The 18,037-nt window shown below is 37.5% G+C and overlaps 4 protein-coding genes and 1 long non-coding RNA gene across 6 annotated transcripts; 2 read left to right on the forward strand and 3 right to left on the reverse strand.

The window, feature by feature from the left end:
- Window positions 1–1,030: 1,030 nt before the first annotated feature.
- Window positions 1,031–3,312, forward strand: LOC106375403 (transcription initiation factor TFIID subunit 10). 2 transcript variants are annotated; one of them, XM_048745258.1, is made up of 7 exons: window positions 1,032–1,229; window positions 1,612–1,752; window positions 1,854–1,918; window positions 2,357–2,419; window positions 2,571–2,622; window positions 2,707–2,757; window positions 3,035–3,312. In XM_048745258.1, the coding sequence occupies exons 2-7, from the start codon at window positions 1,660–1,662 to the stop codon at window positions 3,113–3,115; spliced, it is 405 nt and encodes a 134-aa protein (XP_048601215.1). In that variant the 5' UTR covers window positions 1,032–1,229; window positions 1,612–1,659; the 3' UTR covers window positions 3,116–3,312. The 2 variants fall into 2 exon arrangements, with proteins under 2 accessions (XP_048601214.1, XP_048601215.1); XM_048745257.1 differs by having other exon boundaries at window positions 1,031–1,229; window positions 2,571–2,757.
- LOC106375404 (indole glucosinolate O-methyltransferase 4-like) lies at window positions 3,299–5,070 on the reverse strand. The gene is made up of 4 exons (XM_013815295.3): window positions 4,514–5,070; window positions 4,047–4,357; window positions 3,879–3,943; window positions 3,299–3,770 (listed from the first exon to the last, which is right to left on the reverse strand). Exons 1-4 carry the CDS (start codon window positions 4,900–4,902, stop codon window positions 3,471–3,473), a joined length of 1,065 nt encoding a protein of 354 aa, XP_013670749.2. The 5' UTR covers window positions 4,903–5,070; the 3' UTR covers window positions 3,299–3,470.
- An 845-nt stretch (window positions 5,071–5,915) lies between these two features.
- LOC125580876 lies at window positions 5,916–6,593 on the reverse strand. Its single transcript, XM_048746127.1, has one exon. It carries the CDS (start codon window positions 6,591–6,593, stop codon window positions 5,916–5,918), a length of 678 nt encoding a protein of 225 aa, XP_048602084.1.
- Window positions 6,594–11,356: 4,763 nt separating this feature from the next.
- Window positions 11,357–13,282, reverse strand: LOC125580577. The gene is made up of 2 exons (XR_007318322.1): window positions 12,413–13,282; window positions 11,357–12,155 (listed from the first exon to the last, which is right to left on the reverse strand). It is a non-coding gene; the product is annotated as an uncharacterized LOC125580577 (long non-coding RNA).
- Window positions 13,283–13,507: 225 nt separating this feature from the next.
- On the forward strand, window positions 13,508–15,255 carry LOC106375405 (40S ribosomal protein S6-1-like). The gene is made up of 6 exons (XM_013815296.3): window positions 13,508–13,601; window positions 13,684–13,748; window positions 14,158–14,215; window positions 14,293–14,401; window positions 14,485–14,757; window positions 14,844–15,255. The coding sequence occupies exons 1-6, from the start codon at window positions 13,596–13,598 to the stop codon at window positions 15,083–15,085; spliced, it is 753 nt and encodes a 250-aa protein (XP_013670750.2). The 5' UTR covers window positions 13,508–13,595; the 3' UTR covers window positions 15,086–15,255.
- The last annotated feature ends 2,782 nt before the right edge of the window (window positions 15,256–18,037 follow it).

An 18,037-nucleotide genomic window follows, 5' to 3' on the forward strand; every position in this document is an offset into this window, starting at 1 on the left:
ATAGAGAATGAACTCTGGTATAGAGAACTCTTAATCTTGTTCGGGACTGTGATAATGATGATGAATGGTTGGATGCGCTCAAGTGTTTATGTAGAGGAAGAAAATGGAAAAAAGAAGCAAGAAAATTCATGATCTTTTTTGGTTGTTCGCAACTCATGAATTCCTAAAGAAATAAGCAGAGAAACTTATGAACTCATGAAATTGTTCAGAATTCACAATTTTTTTTTTAATTTTGTTTAGATTCATCAGGCAAATGTAAAAAAAAAAATAGAAGAAGAAGATGAAGAAAGAAACAATGATAATGAGAGAGAAAACAAGTATTTTTGTTTAATATAACCAAATATATACTAAATCTTTGCCAAATATCGGTAAATCTAATAAAATATTCCCAGCTAACCTATTAATTGTACTTTTCTATAGGACACAAGTTCTATCCGAAACTTTTGATACTAATTTCGTCATTACATATCACCCATTATGCCAACAAAACTACAAGTTTTACTGTTCTAGCTAATATCATAAGTTTTTTTTTGGTTTTAAGCAAATTATCCCTATGTTAATTACGGAAAGGAAATTTAATACTTGCACTCACGTTTTTTTGAATGAAGTATCTACATTTTTTTTGGTGAGAGAATAGTGTATACCTTCATTGATTTACCACCTGCCTCTCGTAGAATAAAACCACCCTTAATAGTATAATTTCTCTGTTTTTCACTTCTATGCAACAAGACAAAAGAGAACAAAAAGTGCTTTCGTAGGACTGTAGTCATTATATATTCGGTCTAGATGGTGGCTTTGAGTGCTTTCATCGTCATATTCTTTGTCTCCGAGCCCAACCAAAAAACCATTATGCAGATTAAAGAACACTAACCTCAAATATTTTGGATATATATTTTTATAAATGTGGGAAATGGGAATTGATTTGATGGGAAGATGAAAACAGATGGATAATTATCCTCCGGGGAATATTATCATGCAAATACCAACGGAGAGGTTAAATGGGCTTAGTTATAATGTCAAGGCCCATTAGCCCAAATCAAGAGTTCACGGTTGTTAAAAAATCCAACAGGTGGAGATGGATACGAGCTGGAAGCTGGAACAGTCGGGGATTTAGGGTTTCAACGGGGACTCAATTGCTCGACTCTCCGATCCCTTCTTCTCCGGCCAAACTCCGTCGGAAAATTTCTCCTCCTTCGTCTCAGCTCAATTCACGTTACAGCTTCGTTCAGGTTCGCAATCTCGCTCAGTTTCAGTAGTTTTATTTATCTCTTCAGCTCAATCTTGTATTCTCCGTTGGGTAGTATCGAATTTCGATCTTATGCTCCTGAAAGGCTCTCTTATTGCTGTGCTTCAAAACTCGGTGATGAATTTTGGAACACGATGATCAGGATTAGTTCGTCTCTTACCAACTATAGCTTCGTAAGAGTAAAAGAATCTGTGATAGAGAGTTAGTAGATCACAATTTGAACACGATGATCAGTATTTTTTTTTTTGTATTATTGTGTCATCACAATGTTGATTTCCCATATCTTAATCCGATCTTTAAGCAAGTTCAGAGGTTCTGTATTAATGTTTTGAATTTAAAAAAAAAATAAAACTTTTTACTTCAAGGTGTGTTGAGGAAGAACTTGGGCTTAAGTACACAACTTGGTGGGAGAGATGAATCACGGCCAACAATCTGGTGAGGCAAAGCATGAAGATGATGCTGCTCTTACTGAGTTCCTTGCCTCTCTCATGGATTATACTCCTACTGTAAATTTCCAACTTTTTTGCTGTTTAGAAAATTTTCAGGCTCTCTCCAATGGTTGAACCCTGGGTGTTGATTGAGCTTTGGATTTGTTACTTTCTTTCAGATTCCTGATGATCTAGTGGAGCACTACTTGGCTAAGAGTGGGTTTCAGTGCCCCGACGTACGATTGTAGGTATTTCCGTCTTGTTTTGTGTGGTACCAGCTTAGTTGCTATATCTTCATGTTTTGAGTTTCGAATGGCAGTTTAATCAGATGTATTGGTTAGAATCATCTCAGATGTTCTAGGTTTGTGATTTGTGGTTGAGGTTTACGTCGGGCCTGGAAAATAATACTCTTCCATGTTGGATTTTAGTTTTTCCTTATATACTTTTCCTGTGGAAATGGTATGATCTTGAATTCCAAGTTTGTCTACGAGTGGAAAAGATTGGCACTTTGATTATATTTTAACATCCGATTGTATGTACGGAAGAATGATGGGGTTCATGTTTTGTTTTTCGACTTAGCATTGGGATTTTGAGATGTCCGGTTTTTATCCTCTTTCATAATCTTTTCTCTGTATATATTCTTGCCAGTTCGTGCTTATAGTTTTGTTTACTGGTTTAACAGAATAAGGCTAGTTGCTGTGGCTACACAAAAGTTTGTTGCAGATGTTGCAAGCGATGCTCTTCAGTAAGTTTTCGTTCCATTCTCCAAAAGCTTTTAATACCCTTTTTCATAGTTAACTTGGACCAATTGAAGCGGCCCTTGTATAACCTATATTTTCCAATGAACGTATTGACTTAAGGTTCTCAGTAATTCAAATTAAATAAGTTATAAACAGGCACTGCAGGGCTAGACCAGCACCAGTTGTCAAAGACAAAAAACAACAAAAGGTAACATCTTGCTCATTTTCGTTTTTGTTGTTTCGACTTTCGACTTTCGATCATGTCATGAATATTAATTTATTTTTTAAACAGGATAAGCGTTTGGTATTGACAATGGAAGACCTCTCAAAAGCTCTGCGTGAGGTAAATAATTCTTCTTCTCTAAGTTCATGTTTCTAGTGGTGACTTTGACCCAGAGACAATGTAAAGAAAATGTAGATGGCTTGTGTCTAGTGAAGCTGTAAAAGGTAGAAATGACATAGAAGTAATACAGTATCACATAATCAACATAGAAAAGGTTTTAGAAGCATGCCCAACTAGTTCCGGTATTGTGGGTTGCAGTAGCTCAGGCAGTAAGGTTACTCCATCTCATCTTAACTAGCAGTGGATAGCTAACCAAAGATTAAATTCGGTTTGGCAGTATGGTGTGAATGTGAAGCATCCAGAATATTTTGCTGATAGCCCGTCGACCGGAATGGATCCTGCGACAAGAGACGAATAGCAACCAGGAAGTCTTGATCGGCTTTCCCAGTATGGATGATCGTGTGTGAGTTACTTGATTTTCTATTGTGTTTTAGTTGAAACAAAACTCTCTCTTCTTCCTAGTCATCGATTACATGTATATCAATTCCTCTTGTTGTTTGTTTCTTGACTTGTATCGCTCGTGTTATTGAGTTTCATACCATGCTTTTATCAAAATATTGATCAGAACATTAAACAAGAAACACAATCTTGAATGAAAGACAAACAATCAATACAGCAAATCCTTATTACAAACAATTAAAAACCCATTGGAGACTTAATTTAAGTTCATAATCTCCAAACACACAACCCATTTATCTTTGTAAACTTTGAATCTATTTATGCATTTCGATAACAGAATATGCATACGCAAGACAAATGATTTCACAAGTAAGAAAACCTGACGCTGAAGCTAAAGCTTCAAACTGAGAGAGAGACCTCTCTTTACCACCCGAACATTGTGTTAACATCAACATATCCATGCTGAAAACAATGTTCGAGAAAACGTCACCATTCTTTGGTTCTATTGGTGTAACGATGTCTACTATTATTACTTTTCCTTTTTCTGGAAGACTCTTCCAACAGTTCTTTAGAATCTTTACACAGTCTTGGTCTGTCCAGTCATGTAATACCCGCTGCCATTAATTTATCCATCTTAGTTCGTAAATCATGGTTTAACCATGAAATTCTATATATGTTAACATGTAATTTATACATTCAGTTGCAGTGTATATATAACTTACTTTCATGAGGATAGCATCTCCTTTTGGAACTTCTATAGACATATCTCCGGGTACATGCTCCACTCCTATAGCGATTTTTGTAAGATAAATTAAATAGAAAATAAACTTATTGTCGGAATAAAACATTTTCAGTATCCAACTTGTTAAATTAATCAACTAGTACTGTACCTGGATAAGAAGGAGCATTGGCTAAAACCATGGTTAAATCGAAATTGATACCCTTAATTTGAGGATACTTGGAAGTGACAAGGTTTAGTACGGTACCAAGTCCTCCTCCAATATCCACCAAAGTATTTACATCTTCGAATCCTCTGTAAACTGCTAAAATTTTCTTCATAATGATGGTAGAAGATTCTGCCATTGCATGGTTAAGCATACCAGCGAATTGCTCATCCAAACCGATGTATTCGAATAATGGCATGCCATGAGCTGAACTAAACGCATCTTTTCCTTCTTGTATCACACCCTTCAGATTATCCCTATGCAAAAATAAGTGTCTCCAATTGTTCATTGAAACTAGAACGTGTGTATATAGATTATTTTATCGTAATTTTGATTAATTAGAAGGCTAGGTATAGTTGATGAGGATCAGCCATTTATTCGGCTTATTCGCAAATAATGGAGTACGTACGTACCATGTCTTGAAAAATACTTGGCTATTGAGCAACATGAAGAGGGACATGAGAGTACCCGAGTCGTCACCACGGGTTAAAAAAAGCGTGCAAACCGGTTCAGCTGCATATATCCTTCGGGTCTTCCCGGTTAGATCGTTTTCTCCAGTTTCGACTGTACGGCATTTCAAGATCGAATGGCTGACAAGTAACTGTAACATCCGGTCTAGTAACATAGGCGCCTCTGGGTTGGTGGGCTTGGTTTGGAGACCAGAAGCTATCTCCGAAGATGAGAGCCATGCACCATTGCCCATGGCAGCAATCGTGTCGAAGACGCCAAGCTCCAACGCAGCTTTGAAAACCATGGGGAAAGCCAAATTGGTAGCGATCTTCCACGCTTGCATGGTCATCATTTCTTCGTCACGCTGTATACAGTAAGTGGTTAAGGGCTCTTGAAGATGGTTTTATTTGCTTGAAATTTTGAAGAAGGTAGATAAACAAAGGTAGAGATGGGAAGAATCGTGTGTTTAATATTTATATTTTCGTGTTCTTTTATAGGGAGAAATCTCAAAACCCATGTGTAGGAACATTTGGTTTGGTGACCGTTGGCCCAAACGTTATCCTAAGAGCACCTCCAATTGTGTTACCCACCATAGTCCTTAGCATTAATTTAATTTCTTTTTTTTTGAATAGTTAAGGACTCTAATCAGAAATGTTGGTCCAATGGTGTTATCCGTTTTGGAATCCTTAAAAAAAAAAAATTTAAACGAGAAAATTTGAAAATGTTATTTTTATTGAAACACAAAAAAAAAACATACAACAATTAAACATTTTCATCATTACCAAATTTGTTCCAAATATTTTGAATCAAATCAAATTTAAGTTGTTCATGTATATGTTGGTCACGAACTTGGCTACGAATTTCAAGCATTGCACGAAGATTTGAAGGCTTGCGAGCATATGACATATCCACCTCTGAAGTTCTACTCGATTCACCTTCTTCAAACTCTGATATATCACACTGAGTATATCCATTGCGTTCATTTTCTACGATCATATTGTGCAGTATGATACATGTTCGCATAACCATCCCGATTTGTCTCTTGTCCCACAAAATAGCCGGGTTTTTGACTATTGCAAATCGTGCTTGCAATACTCCAAAAGCACGCTCCACGTCTTTTCGGGTTGACTCTTGTACTTTAGCAAATAACTGTTCTTCTGGACTTTGAGGGTTTGAGATAGATTGGATAAATGTTGACCATCTTTGATATATACTGTCTGTGAGGTAGTAAGGCAAACCATAATGGTGTCCGTTGACCTGGTATTGTACCCTTGGAGCTCTACCTTCGAAAATGTCATCAAAAACAGGAGATCGATCGAGGACGTTAATATCGTTTAATGTATCTGGAGGACCAAGAAAAGCGTGTCATATCCAAAAATCTTGTGAAGCTACATCTTCCAAGACAATTGGTGGCTTTCCTGATCCACGGGTGTATTGTCCTTTCCAGGCGGTTGGACAATTTTTCCATTCCCAATGCATACAGTCGATGCTGCCTATCATCCCAGGAAACCCGCGTATCTCTCCAATATCGAGCAGTCGTTGAAGATCCTCTGGATTGGACCTTCGTAGATACTCATCTCCAAATAACTGGATTACCCCTTCTGTGAAATTGGTTAAACATGAAAGTGATGTGGTTTCACCAAGTCGGAGATATTCATCAACGGCGTCAGCGACACAGCCATAAGCAAGCATACGAAGTGCTGCCGTACACTTTTGTAGTGGAGATAGACCTAATCTTCCGATAGCATCTCTTCTATGTTGAAAGAATGGAAAAGTTTCTGAGAGACAATTGACAAGACGCATGAATACTGGTTTGTTCATGCGGAAACGACGTTTGAATAAATGAGGCGGAAATGTTGGATTATCACTGAAGTAGTCATTCCATAGACGGGTATGACCCTCTTCTCGGTTTCGTTCGACATATGCACGTTTCCTATGTTTCCTTTTTTGGTTCTTTACGATGTTGGTGTAGGTATCTTCAAAATATTCATCGAAAGCCTCATCCAAAGCCGCATCTAATCTTCGATCGACTTCATCTGCCATTTTAACAAAAGCATTATCTACACGTGGAAGAAGGATATGATATTTTTGGGATTCTCAGCTTATCTTTTTTCATGGGAATTAACAAAAGCATTCTCTCCAAGAAGGATAGTGTGATTATTGGAAGGTTTTTAAAGTGAGATTTTTAGCGTAATATAAGAACTTATCTTTTAATTTTTAACTAAAAAGCTAAAAACTAGCTATTAAATAAGAGTTTTAAGAGACGATTCTTAGCTTTTTTAGTTAAAATTAAAAGACGATTTTTTATATTCCGCTAAAAACCCCATCCTAAGAACCTCCTCATAATCATGCTATCTTCTTTTGGATGTCAGCTTATCTTTTTGGACCCCTTTCTGTGTATTATTATTATGGGTATGACTGTACGATAGAGTTAGAGAAAATAAAAATGGGTGGAAAATTATTTCGGCAAATTTACTTTAATTTCGTCCAATCAAGTGAAATAGATTTCATCTCATTTACTTTAAAAAGTGAGAAAACAGTAAAAATAGAGTAAATCTTACCTAACTATTAATAAAATGAAAAATTTATTTCAACTTTATTATTTTCTATACATCTCATTTTCACCGTATTTTCCCACCCTTTTACTCTAATTGATAACCAATCACACTTCATATTAGGGCTGGAAAAAAAACCGAATCCGAAGAACCGAACCGAATCCGATGCAAAAAATAGTATCGAACCTGAACTAAAATTGATTAAATATCCAAACGGGTTCAAAATTTTGGTATTTAGAGAACCAAAACCGAATACGACCCGAAACCGAAGTAACTCGGTTACCCGAATGTATCCAAAATATATTTATATACCTAACATATTAACTATTTCTAGATTTAATGTATATTAAAAACATCCAAAATATATAAGATACTTATAAGTTGTCTAAAATATTTTAAAATATATACAAATAGTTAAAAGTAAATATCTAAAATAGCTAAAATATACTCAAAACTCAAAAATACTTGAAATATCTATTGATTCGCTACCAAAATATTCAAACCGAACCAATTTATATGTTACATTTAGGTATTTTTACATATATTATTCAAATATATATGTAGTATATTATTTTATTTATAGATTTTGAGAAATTTAATGTATATAATGAATTTTAAAATTTTAAAAGCTATTTAAATAACCCGAACCCAAACCAAACCCGCAAAGATCCGAACCGAACCCGAACCAAATTTTAAAAATACCCGAATGGAATTGAAATTTTTGACCCTGAAAATCCGAAACTCAAATAGACTCGAACTGAACCCGAATGGATACCTGAACGTCAACCCCTACTCTATGTCAGATAAAACATTTGTTTAGAAAACTAACCTTTATATATATCAAAGTTTTCCGATATTAAACTAAAATAACTAAATTCTGCTTGCATCAATTAATATAAAGTAAATCTGTCAAGAAATATATCCCATTATTCTCCTTACCAGATTTACTATGTATGTTGATTTATACCTAACCATGAGATTAGGTACAGTCCATGTATGAATTACATCACATCCCTATCGTGAACAGAAACTTGTCATTGGAATCTTCTTCATTCTATGTTTTTTTTTTTTTTTTCAATATAAACAATACCTAAGTTTCGTATCTGCGCTCAATAACATGTTCTAGTTAGGTTTTATGATCTGTGCATATTAATTATTGAGTTCGACATTTGGTGATGCAGCAACAATAAGAGATTCTCCCAAGAAGTCAGTGGAAATGCTTTATCTAGCTGCCGTCATGGTTTGTGGCTATAGCATTTGGGGGAATTTTTGTTTCATTTCTTGAGGAGAACAGAGATCAAATAAACCTGCAAGAATTATGGGAAAAATCCCTTCTGACAGATCTAAATTCATATATAAACGAAGTGACAGTGTCAATAACCCTCTCACCTTAGGCCAAGGCATGCCAGATACTAACCGTGAAGAAGCAAACAATTTAAACTACAAAATAAAACCAGACATTTCCTCAGATTCTGATGATCATTGTTGGTTATGATGTATGTAAAATGTTAAATCTTCTCAACTTACAACACCATGATAGTGAATCTATTATATAATAGGAGAGTTTCTCTCCTCCTGATACGACACGTCAGCAGTCTGTGGGTCCCACTTTTAAAAAGTGTGAAAAGTGTCAAATCTGTAGCTCGAACCCAGGTTATTGATATATAAACACCCATAATTATACCACTGCACCAAAGGTTATTCTTTGTACATTGATGGCCGAAACTAACATATATTACGAAGTTCAGAAACTAATATAACATTGTGGACCCCACTTTTTTTTTTTTAAATTAAAGGGTAACGAATGGACTTCGACAAAAAGTGGGCTTTGGGCTTATTGATTTTCTGTTTATTAGGCTTTGTATCTGCCCAAAGTGGTGATACGGACAAAGCTAAGAAGATTAGGGAAGCCGCCATCTTCACCATCTCCTTCGTCGCTTGCGATTCCCCTTCCGGTAATCAGCTATTATGGTCGATCTTTAAGGCTCTACGCACGTTTTGCGCCTACCAAACGCTTAGCTTCTCCTCTAACGCCTTCGGAGCTCTCATATATATAGAATCCCTCGAGGTAAAAGCTCCATCTTGTCTCAAACTTTTCTTTCTCAGTTTTCCGATCGCTTTACTTTCTCACATCCGTCGCGAAAATGACTTATCCAGCTGCTTCAGCCGCCATTGCCACCGTTCCCTACTCCACCTTCAACTCTCTCCGCCTTGGAAGGTCCACTCAGTCCATTATTGGTCGGCTCATCCGATTCTAGGATTCCAGGACCATTAACAAGAATGGAGAGTTTATGGGCATCACCATTCTCCTCCTTGATGAACTGGTGATGATTGTTTCTAACTTATTTTTTTTATCACTTTAACTCTGCTTTGCTTATTCTTTGTTCATATATGAAACGTGTCTTCATGTTTTTGTTTTGGTTTTGTCTATGGGTTTTTTTATGAACAACTATTGATTTTTCTCTGTTTTTCTTACAGGATTCTGTGATCCACGGTTTCTACCCTGCAATCTCCAAACAAAACATGAAAACTGAATGAATTATGTTTTTTAGCAACCGTATCTAAAAGAAATAAAAGACATCTTACTTAACAAATTAAAACCTTTTCTTTTGCAGATTTCGACGACGACGAAGCACCCGAGGACCAACGGCAACGGAATGATGCGGACGAAGCCTAACTGATGTAAGTAAACTCCTCTTCAATAACGCATCACACTATTATCGCTCCCCAATCTCACAAACTTAAGCTCTAATCAGGCCAGGGATCCCACAGGTGATGCTGTCCCAACAACGGAGAAAAAAAAAAAGAAAGATAACCTAACGTTTTTTTTTATTTTCAGTTTTTAAATTCAAATCAGGTTTTTGACATAGAGCCCAACATAATTTGAGCCCAAACATTTTAAACCCACAATTACTTTTTCATAATGTAAAAACGTCAACCTTCATTTATGTTTTGTTAAACTATTTTAATCTTTATGTTTTGTTAAACTATTTCACATAGGGGGAAGATCTCCTTAGAAGGGAGCCACACGCCACGATGCTTCCAGTTTCACTATTCTTGAAACTCTTATGAACCACAAAGCCAATATAAGAGCTCTGTTTCAATCCAACGGCTGGATTTTGTCACAGACCACCGCTAAGCCTGAAGAGGGACGAGAAGTGGAGTGCTGTGTTTTGGAAGATGGTTACTTGGAGTTTACAAGATGAAGATGGAACCCGTGACGAGGAAGACGAGGAGAAGTGTTACTTGGAATATCCTAACGTTGAGGATGTAGACAATGTGTGATCTTAGCGATGAAGATTAGTGTAGGTTTAATATATGCTATTATTCCTTGAGCTCCCTAACAAGTACTGCAAACAATGTGTATTTTGAAAAAATAAAATAATTTTGTAATGCAAGTAGTTTGAAACTTTGAGTATTTATTCAAACAACGGATATATACAGAGTTGATAACTTGATATGGATCCCCAAATAAGTTGGTGCTGCGCTGTCCCAATATCTATCTTTTTAATTTCATATACTTGACGTAAGCTTCCTCATCTTCTTCTCTTTCCCTTTCCGTTGTTCCACGCTCTCTGTTTCATGTTTAGGCCTTTTTCACATTCTCTATATTTTACTTTAATTATACTTTTTGAATTTTCCTTCCGTTTTGGGAGATGTCTCTAACTTGAGTTAATCGTCAAAAGCTAGGATCAATTTTGTTGTCTTATTTCCAATAAATTTTATTTTTTAATTTACACAAATCTTAAACAACACCAACATTCCGTAAATCATACCGCCCCACCGATATCCAAAGTAACCAGCTCCGCGCTTGCGCGGGGTGTCAGCACCTAGTTAACAAAATAATAGTGTATTCATTAAAAAAGCCATAAGCAACATTTACCCCCAAAACATTCAGCCCATAACCAAATCACTTGATATTAGTAACCCCAACTATAACCATAACTAAAAACCTTGTGACAATTTGAAGATTTCAGGAGCACATAACCATAAACTTAAGTGGGCCAGAAAGGCCCTCAAATGGCCCATTAGAATACAAAACCAAAGGAACCTTATTTGAGTTTGAGAAACACTGTCATCTGTGCAAGAAAACGTCTGAGAATCAATATCATATATGCAACTCACAGCTCGAACTAGGTTTGATCAGTGAAAAACAGAGAGTTTAAGCGAATTATAAAACTTTTAACCTAATGTTAGAAGCTAACATGTTCAATTAGCAAAAAAATCCAATTACAAAAGTATCAGTTGAAATGAAACAAGTAAAGACAACATCTTTAATGACCCTTGAATCCTTTTTCGATATCAAAAGGCATAAAAGTATCAAAGCTGACAACAAATCTATCTTATTACACAACACAAACTGCTGCAAGTAACACTTTTTTTTTAATTATATATTATATATTAATTCTACCCGAAATCGGGGATTCGGATCCAGTTACAAACTGGTTTTGAACAAAATTTCCAAAATCAAACTATTACAAACTAGCTTCGCCCGCCCGCTAGTCCGTTTTTCGAAATCCTTTAGAATCGGTTGCCGTTCTCAACCATCCACGAAAAACACGAGAAGGTGAGGTTCTCCTTGTTGCCTCGGATGCCGGGAATTCTCGTGTCGTTTCCGGAGTAGCTGGTTTCCGATGATCTCCACCGAGCTTGTAACCATCACTGTTTATGAAGCGCAAGACAACCAACAGGGGAGGATTCGGATACGTACCTCTAAGCCTTGCAATCACACCAAAGCCGGGCTTGTACACAGCGCCACACAACACTTGAAATCGCCTCCCAACTGAGCAAAGAACTCACTACTGCCGCCATCGAACCTGAACACAACACGGAGCTGATAGACCACTGCACTACCACACATTACTAGACCGAGCCTGAAGAAGAGCCGAAAGATCACAACCACTAGAACTCGAAGAGACTCTAGTGCTGGGAAGTTGTAATCAACCCATGAGATACCAAGAACCACTCACTCCAACTGAAAAAGGAGCGAGATAATAACTCGCCATGGTCAGCTCCTGAGAACCAGAAGTCTGCAAGTAACACTTTGTTTCTGTAAAGCCAAAAAAAAACTGATATATAAGCATTAAGAATCAAACAAACAGAGAGCATTCAGAGAGCCAATGTAACTAAATCTTAACAAGCAAATCGCACCAAGATCAAGACTTGCACATTTTCTCAAAAAAACGATCTCCATAACCCACCACCGACAACATCAAAATAAAGCCAAAGTCACGTCCTTTTTTGATCAATCTTCCATTGAAACCCCACATGCAGAAACAGAGAAAGAATCAAGCTTTTAACACATACCTCTTCGATGCGAGAGAGATTGAGATGAAAACAGCCGACTGGTTCTCGAGGCTGTCTCTGTGCCGTCGCACAACAACTTCTCCGCCAAGCGCCAAGACGGACGCCTCCTCCTCACTTTTGCGGAAATCAAGGACGAACCTAGTTGCAAAATTGACTTCGTTAGCGACATAGAAGAAGAGGAAACCGATGATGAGCTTCAGTGGTCCGACGAGGAAGAAGGCGAGTTTCCTTCGTCGAGGAAAGCACCATTTTCTTTTCCTATCAACACGTGTCCAACAAGAGACGTCTCTTCCTTCCCCTAATTAAGAATCGTTTCTTATCTTAATTTTTTTTAATTACTAATTACCCTAAGAAACACCCATAAGAACCAGGGATAATAATGTTTTTAAGAGCATGATTAATGCATGTCTCTTATGATAGAGTTTTTATCGTAATATAAGATACAATCTCTTAATTTTTAACTAAAAAAAAAACTAAAATACATCTTTTAAATAAGAGATATAAAAGATTCTTAATTTTTTAAATTAAAAACTAAGAGACATATTTTGAAGGAGAAGATGGATCAAAAAATCTGCAAGAGTTATGGGAAAAATTCCTTGAGACAGATCTAAATTCATATATAAACGAAGTGTCAATAACCCTCAGGCCAAGGCATGCCAGATACTAACCGTGAAGAAGCAAACAATAGAAGTCAAAATTTAGCACAATTTTCATATTCCTTCCTTTTTTTCCCTGAGAGATTCATTACATGCTTAAACTCCAAAATAAAACCAGACATTTCCTAAGATTCTGATGATCCATTGTTGGTTATGATGTATGTAAAAAGTTAAATCTTCTCAACTTATAACACCATGATAGTGAATTAACAAAATAATAGTGTATTCATAGAAAAAGCCATAAGCAACATTTACCCCCAAAACATTCAGCCCATAACCAAATCATTTGATATTAGTAACCCCAACTATAACCATAACTAAAAACCTTGTAACAATTTGAAGATCTCAGGAGCACATAACCATAAACTTAAGTGGGCCAGAAAGGCCCTCAAATGGCCCATTAGAATACAAAAACCAAACGAACCTTATTTGATCGTATAAATAGCGGGCGGGCTTTGGAAAACCCTAAGCGTCGTCGATTGCCAAAGCCGTTTTCTCTCTTGTGGCTGTAGTCTCGACCTGAGAAGATGAAGGTACGTAGAGACGGCAAGAATAGTCTTATAGTTTCATTGATTTTCTCTGTCTGCTCATTGTGTTCATGTTTCCGTGTTTCAGTTTAACGTCGCGAATCCAACCACTGGTTGCCAGAAGAAGCTCGAGATCGACGATGACCAGAAACTGTAAGTCCCTGTTTCATTTTCATTCTTACCTTCGTAGATTTCACGATAGGTTATTAGAGTATAGAACCGTAAATCAAATTGTTGGTTTAGTGTTGGTTTAGTCTGGTTTAATATTCAGTTGTAAACCAGTGAATAAGCTCACTATATAAGCTCACATGTAACCACTTTTATCGTTTATCCAAAGTAGAAAGTTTGTTATGACTTCATCTTCTTCCTCGATTCATGAACACTAACATAGGTTATCTGAACTATTCTTCTTCTGATTGGTATTTGACGATGTTATTGTGATATTATTACATTGGAATCTTATTCTATGTTTCGTGTCTGCTCAAAAACATGTCTGTTTTCTAGTTTAGGTTTTATTTTCGATGGATATTAGTTTAATTGAGCTTAACATTTGTTAATGCAGCCGTGCGTTTTATGATAAGAGACTCTCCCAAGAAGTCAGTGGAGATGCTTTGGGCGAGGTTCATTTTCATCTTATCTTATTAATTTTATAATTTCAAAGAAAATGATCAAATTTAATCAACTGTTTTATTTGCAGGAGTTCAAGGGATACATTTTCAAGATCATGGGTGGGTGCGACAAGCAAGGCTTCCCAATGAAGCAGGGAGTTTTGACTCCAGGCCGTGTTCGCCTTTTGCTTCACAGAGGTAAAATCAATCATCTTTACATCTGTATTGGTTTGTCTGTTTTGATGTGGATTTAAACAAGATTGTGTGTATTGATTGAGCAGGAACGCCTTGCTTCAGAGGACACGGAAGGAGGACTGGAGAGAGGAGAAGAAAGTCTGTTCGTGGTTGCATCGTCAGCCAAGATCTCTCTGTTCTTAACCTTGTCATTGTCAAGAAGGGTGAGAAGGATCTTCCCGGGCTTACCGACACCGAGAAGCCAAGGATGAGGGGACCCAAGAGAGCTTCCAAGATCCGTAAACTGTTCAACCTCACTAAGGAGGATGATGTCAGGAAGTACGTCAACACCTACCGCCGCAAATTCACAAACAAGAAAGGTGAGAGAAGATTGAAAACCTAATCTCAAACTTACTTTTTTTGGTGATTAATACCAATGGTCTCTGAAACTTGGTTTGTAAAACAGGTAAGGAAGTGAGCAAAGCCCCCAAGATCCAGAGGCTTGTGACTCCCTTGACCCTTCAGAGGAAGAGAGCTAGAATCGCTGACAAGAAGAAGAGGATTGCTAAGGCTAACTCTCAAGCTGCTGAGTACCAGAAGCTTCTTGCCTCAAGGCTCAAGGAACAACGTGACAAGAGGAGTGAGAGTTTGGCAAAGAAGAGGTCTAGGCTCTCTTCCGCTGCTGCCAAGCCTTCCGTTACTGCTTAAAAAGCTTGAGAGTCTGTCTCTGTTCTAGTTTTGTTTTCTTTAAAAAAAAAAGTTAGTTGGAGTTCACATTTCTGATGTTTCATCCATGATATTGGTACACCCTCCACTTTGGTTGGACTTGTGTTTCTTGATTTATTCTCTTTTAGTTGAAAGACCACCTTAATACTCGATTTATGTTTCTCATTTTAAATTTATGATCAAGGTAGTACTCTATTTACATAGTTTGTCTATCTTTAAGAAAATCAGACATGATGCTTACCATCCTAATGACTTTCTGGGTTTTGTGAAAAGTATCAGAGAGCTCACTCTTCAGTCACAGGTTACTACCATCTTTATGACTTCGTTGAATAAAGCCTTACTTATCCATTCTGTGACTGTGACTGTGAGTATATTCTTGGAGTATACTGAAATAAGCAATCTGTAACTAATTCACGGTTAGTCTGATGAAAGCGAGAAAGTTGACATCAAAAGGGATTGTGGCGCGGTTGGCTAGCGCGTAGGTCTCATAGCTATTTCAGTGATCCTGAGGTCGAGAGTTTGAGCCTCTCTCACCCCAAATATTTATTTTTGTCAAATTAGGAATATGCGCATTAGTTTGCCTTAGCCGCTCCTCCCAGACACCATTATCGAGGCAACCCCTATGTCACCATTTTCTGGCGCCGGTGATGCTCAAGCTCGCCGGCGTCGGGACTCTTCACCTCATCTCTGTGTCCTCTTTGTCTCTCTGCTCTTTTACGGTCTTTCTCTCTTTTTTAGTCTGTTCCTTTTCTTTTTGCTGAGCAATCTAAGGCGTAGTGGCTTCATGTGCTCGCGGCGGAGAAGCAGCTCCTTGGATATGGCTCTCTCGGTGGTGCTATCTCTGTAGCTTGTCTTTATCTCGCTGCTGAAGTCACTAGCTTTCTCATCCACCGCCTCTCACTGCATCTCGGGTTTAAGCCCCGATGAACCTTTCAAAAGAGCGTCCTACTGGATAATACCGGTGAAGACGGAAATCGTTTCTCCTATGTGGAGATCTGTCTCTCAATCACAGGTTCTATTTGCTCATGTAAATCTGCCAGTCGCCTCTCCTCTGCTCTCACCTGCCTCCATATTATGTATCCTTTGGCGACCAGATCTGAAGATATATGGTCAGTTACCTTGTCTGTCGTCTTTATGGGTGAAGCGTACTCTCCCTACGGGGAAGATCTGTTCCATCTTGTCATGGCATAAACGAAGCATCTCCCAGGCGGTTCCTCTCCCTTTGCTAGTCAAACCTGTTAAAGAGTATGTGCAATACTGCGAAAATATTCCGGCTACGAAGAATCCGATGGTTGAGCTACAAATCCACCGCCGTATACTGCTGCTCTACACGGAGTCCACTCAGGCTAGGCGATGTGACTGGTTCTTCAAACCTCCCTTGGTGATAAAAGATTACAGTTTGTGTTGTTGTCTTCCCTGCCAGCTCCAACAACTCAGGTACGGATCTGTATATGTTTTCGCGGAGGTCCAAAGCTTCATAAGAATAATATCTTCGACTGGCCTGCCATTTGTTTATCACCTCGGAGGCAACAGAGGAGCTCTTTCGATTTTTCTTGATATTTATGCGGGGTTTTGGCCAGAGAAAGAAGTGCCCATACTTTCAGTGATTGCTTTTACAACTACAAGCTCAAGCACTCCATTGATTCATAGTAAGCTTGCTTTAGTCAACCTGTTAAACTTAACCACCATGGAAAAGTTTATTCAAACTTCCTCTTGCTCGGGTCGAGAGAGATCTTTCTCCACATCCTCCTTTTCACAGGAGAGAATTATTCCATCAAAATTCCTCTTTGTAAGAGGTGACTTTACCCCGGTAACCAAAACCGGGAAAACTTACCAATTTCCTAGCCGTTTGCTATCTTATGTGAAGGTTCACTTGGAGCCGGTAGATGCAACAACTCTTGTTCAGATGAGAGTTGAGGTTTTGGATGGTGTTGCGACGTCACTTGATATTGTGACTAATCGTTTGTTATTTGAAGATTTGGAGATGTGGTTTGAGCTTTTATTAAATTGGATCACAAGTGGCAATTTATGTATCTCTCATAATGTTTTATCAAATTTTTCTAAGTTTGTGTCTCTATCCTTGTTTACCCTTGAACTTTATGTCGGGGTTTTCGCACATCGTGGTATGTACGATGTTGCTAATAGTCTTGTAATCGTTTAAATTTAGTAATGAAGGCATTGGTGCACAAAAAAAGGAATATGCGCATGCATATGTTAATTCATATCAACGGAAATGGTAAAGCATTACAATTTGACCGTGTCTAACAAAAGAGCTATCATCTCGTTTCATTTATTGAGAAAAACTAACTAAGGATTGGATAGGCAATTAGGCATTACCTTCTGTAACCATTTGAATTCAGAGTCTTTGTTAGTTTAGTAAGCTGTGAAAATAATTTAAGTCTCTCAACTTATTTATTGTGAAAAGAGAAGAAGAAAAAAGGTGGAGGTATGAAGAGACAACCAGTGGCGGAGCTAAGCTAGGTGGTGGGAAAGGTGGTCAGCTGACCCCTATGATTTTTTGAAAAAAATAAAATTTATTTATGTATATTAGGCAGTTGTTAGAATATTTGGTTAAAACTCACTAGATTGACTCCCATAACTCAAGATCAATGCCGGCCCTATGAATACGAAGGCCGGAATCAGCAGAAAATAAAAGGCACTTGCAAATAATGTATGAGATTTTTTTAGTAGAAATGGAGGAAGAAAGATTTGAAATCGTTACCTCTAAGCCACAACATAACATCTTGACCATTATGCTACAGAGAACTAAAGCCAATAAATTATGTATTTTATTATCGGCCCGGAAGCTCAAACTTCGATCGCTTGGTATCAAAACGACAAGACCGATACATCAATTCTTTTTTCTTGACTCATTTTTATAGCCTTTTAATAGTATCAGGTCCGGTCCTTTGCATATGCTCAGAGTATATTTGC

Source organism: Brassica napus, chromosome C1 (genome assembly GCF_020379485.1).
Source record: "Brassica napus cultivar Da-Ae chromosome C1, Da-Ae, whole genome shotgun sequence".
NCBI lineage: Eukaryota > Viridiplantae > Streptophyta > Magnoliopsida > Brassicales > Brassicaceae > Brassica > Brassica napus.

Coding starts and splice junctions, on each gene's coding strand:
- LOC106375403 (XM_048745257.1), top strand. CDS start 1,660: ATGAATCACGGCCAACAATCTGGTGAGGCAAAGCATGAAGATGATGCT. Junction 1,919..2,356: donor CAGTGCCCCGACGTACGATT/GTAGGTATTTCC, acceptor CTGGTTTAACAG/AATAAGGCTAGTTGCTGTGG. Junction 2,420..2,570: donor GTTGCAAGCGATGCTCTTCA/GTAAGTTTTCGT, acceptor AGTTATAAACAG/GCACTGCAGGGCTAGACCAG.
- LOC106375404 (XM_013815295.3), bottom strand. CDS start 4,902: ATGATGACCATGCAAGCGTGGAAGATCGCTACCAATTTGGCTTTCCCC. Junction 4,358..4,513: donor CAAGTATTTTTCAAGACATG/GTACGTACGTAC, acceptor ATTTTTGCATAG/GGATAATCTGAAGGGTGTGA. Junction 3,771..3,878: donor GAGATGCTATCCTCATGAAA/GTAAGTTATATA, acceptor AATTAATGGCAG/CGGGTATTACATGACTGGAC.
- LOC125580876 (XM_048746127.1), bottom strand. CDS start 6,593: ATGGCAGATGAAGTCGATCGAAGATTAGATGCGGCTTTGGATGAGGCT.
- LOC106375405 (XM_013815296.3), top strand. Junction 13,749..14,157: donor ATCGACGATGACCAGAAACT/GTAAGTCCCTGT, acceptor TTGTTAATGCAG/CCGTGCGTTTTATGATAAGA. Junction 14,402..14,484: donor TCGCCTTTTGCTTCACAGAG/GTAAAATCAATC, acceptor TTGATTGAGCAG/GAACGCCTTGCTTCAGAGGA.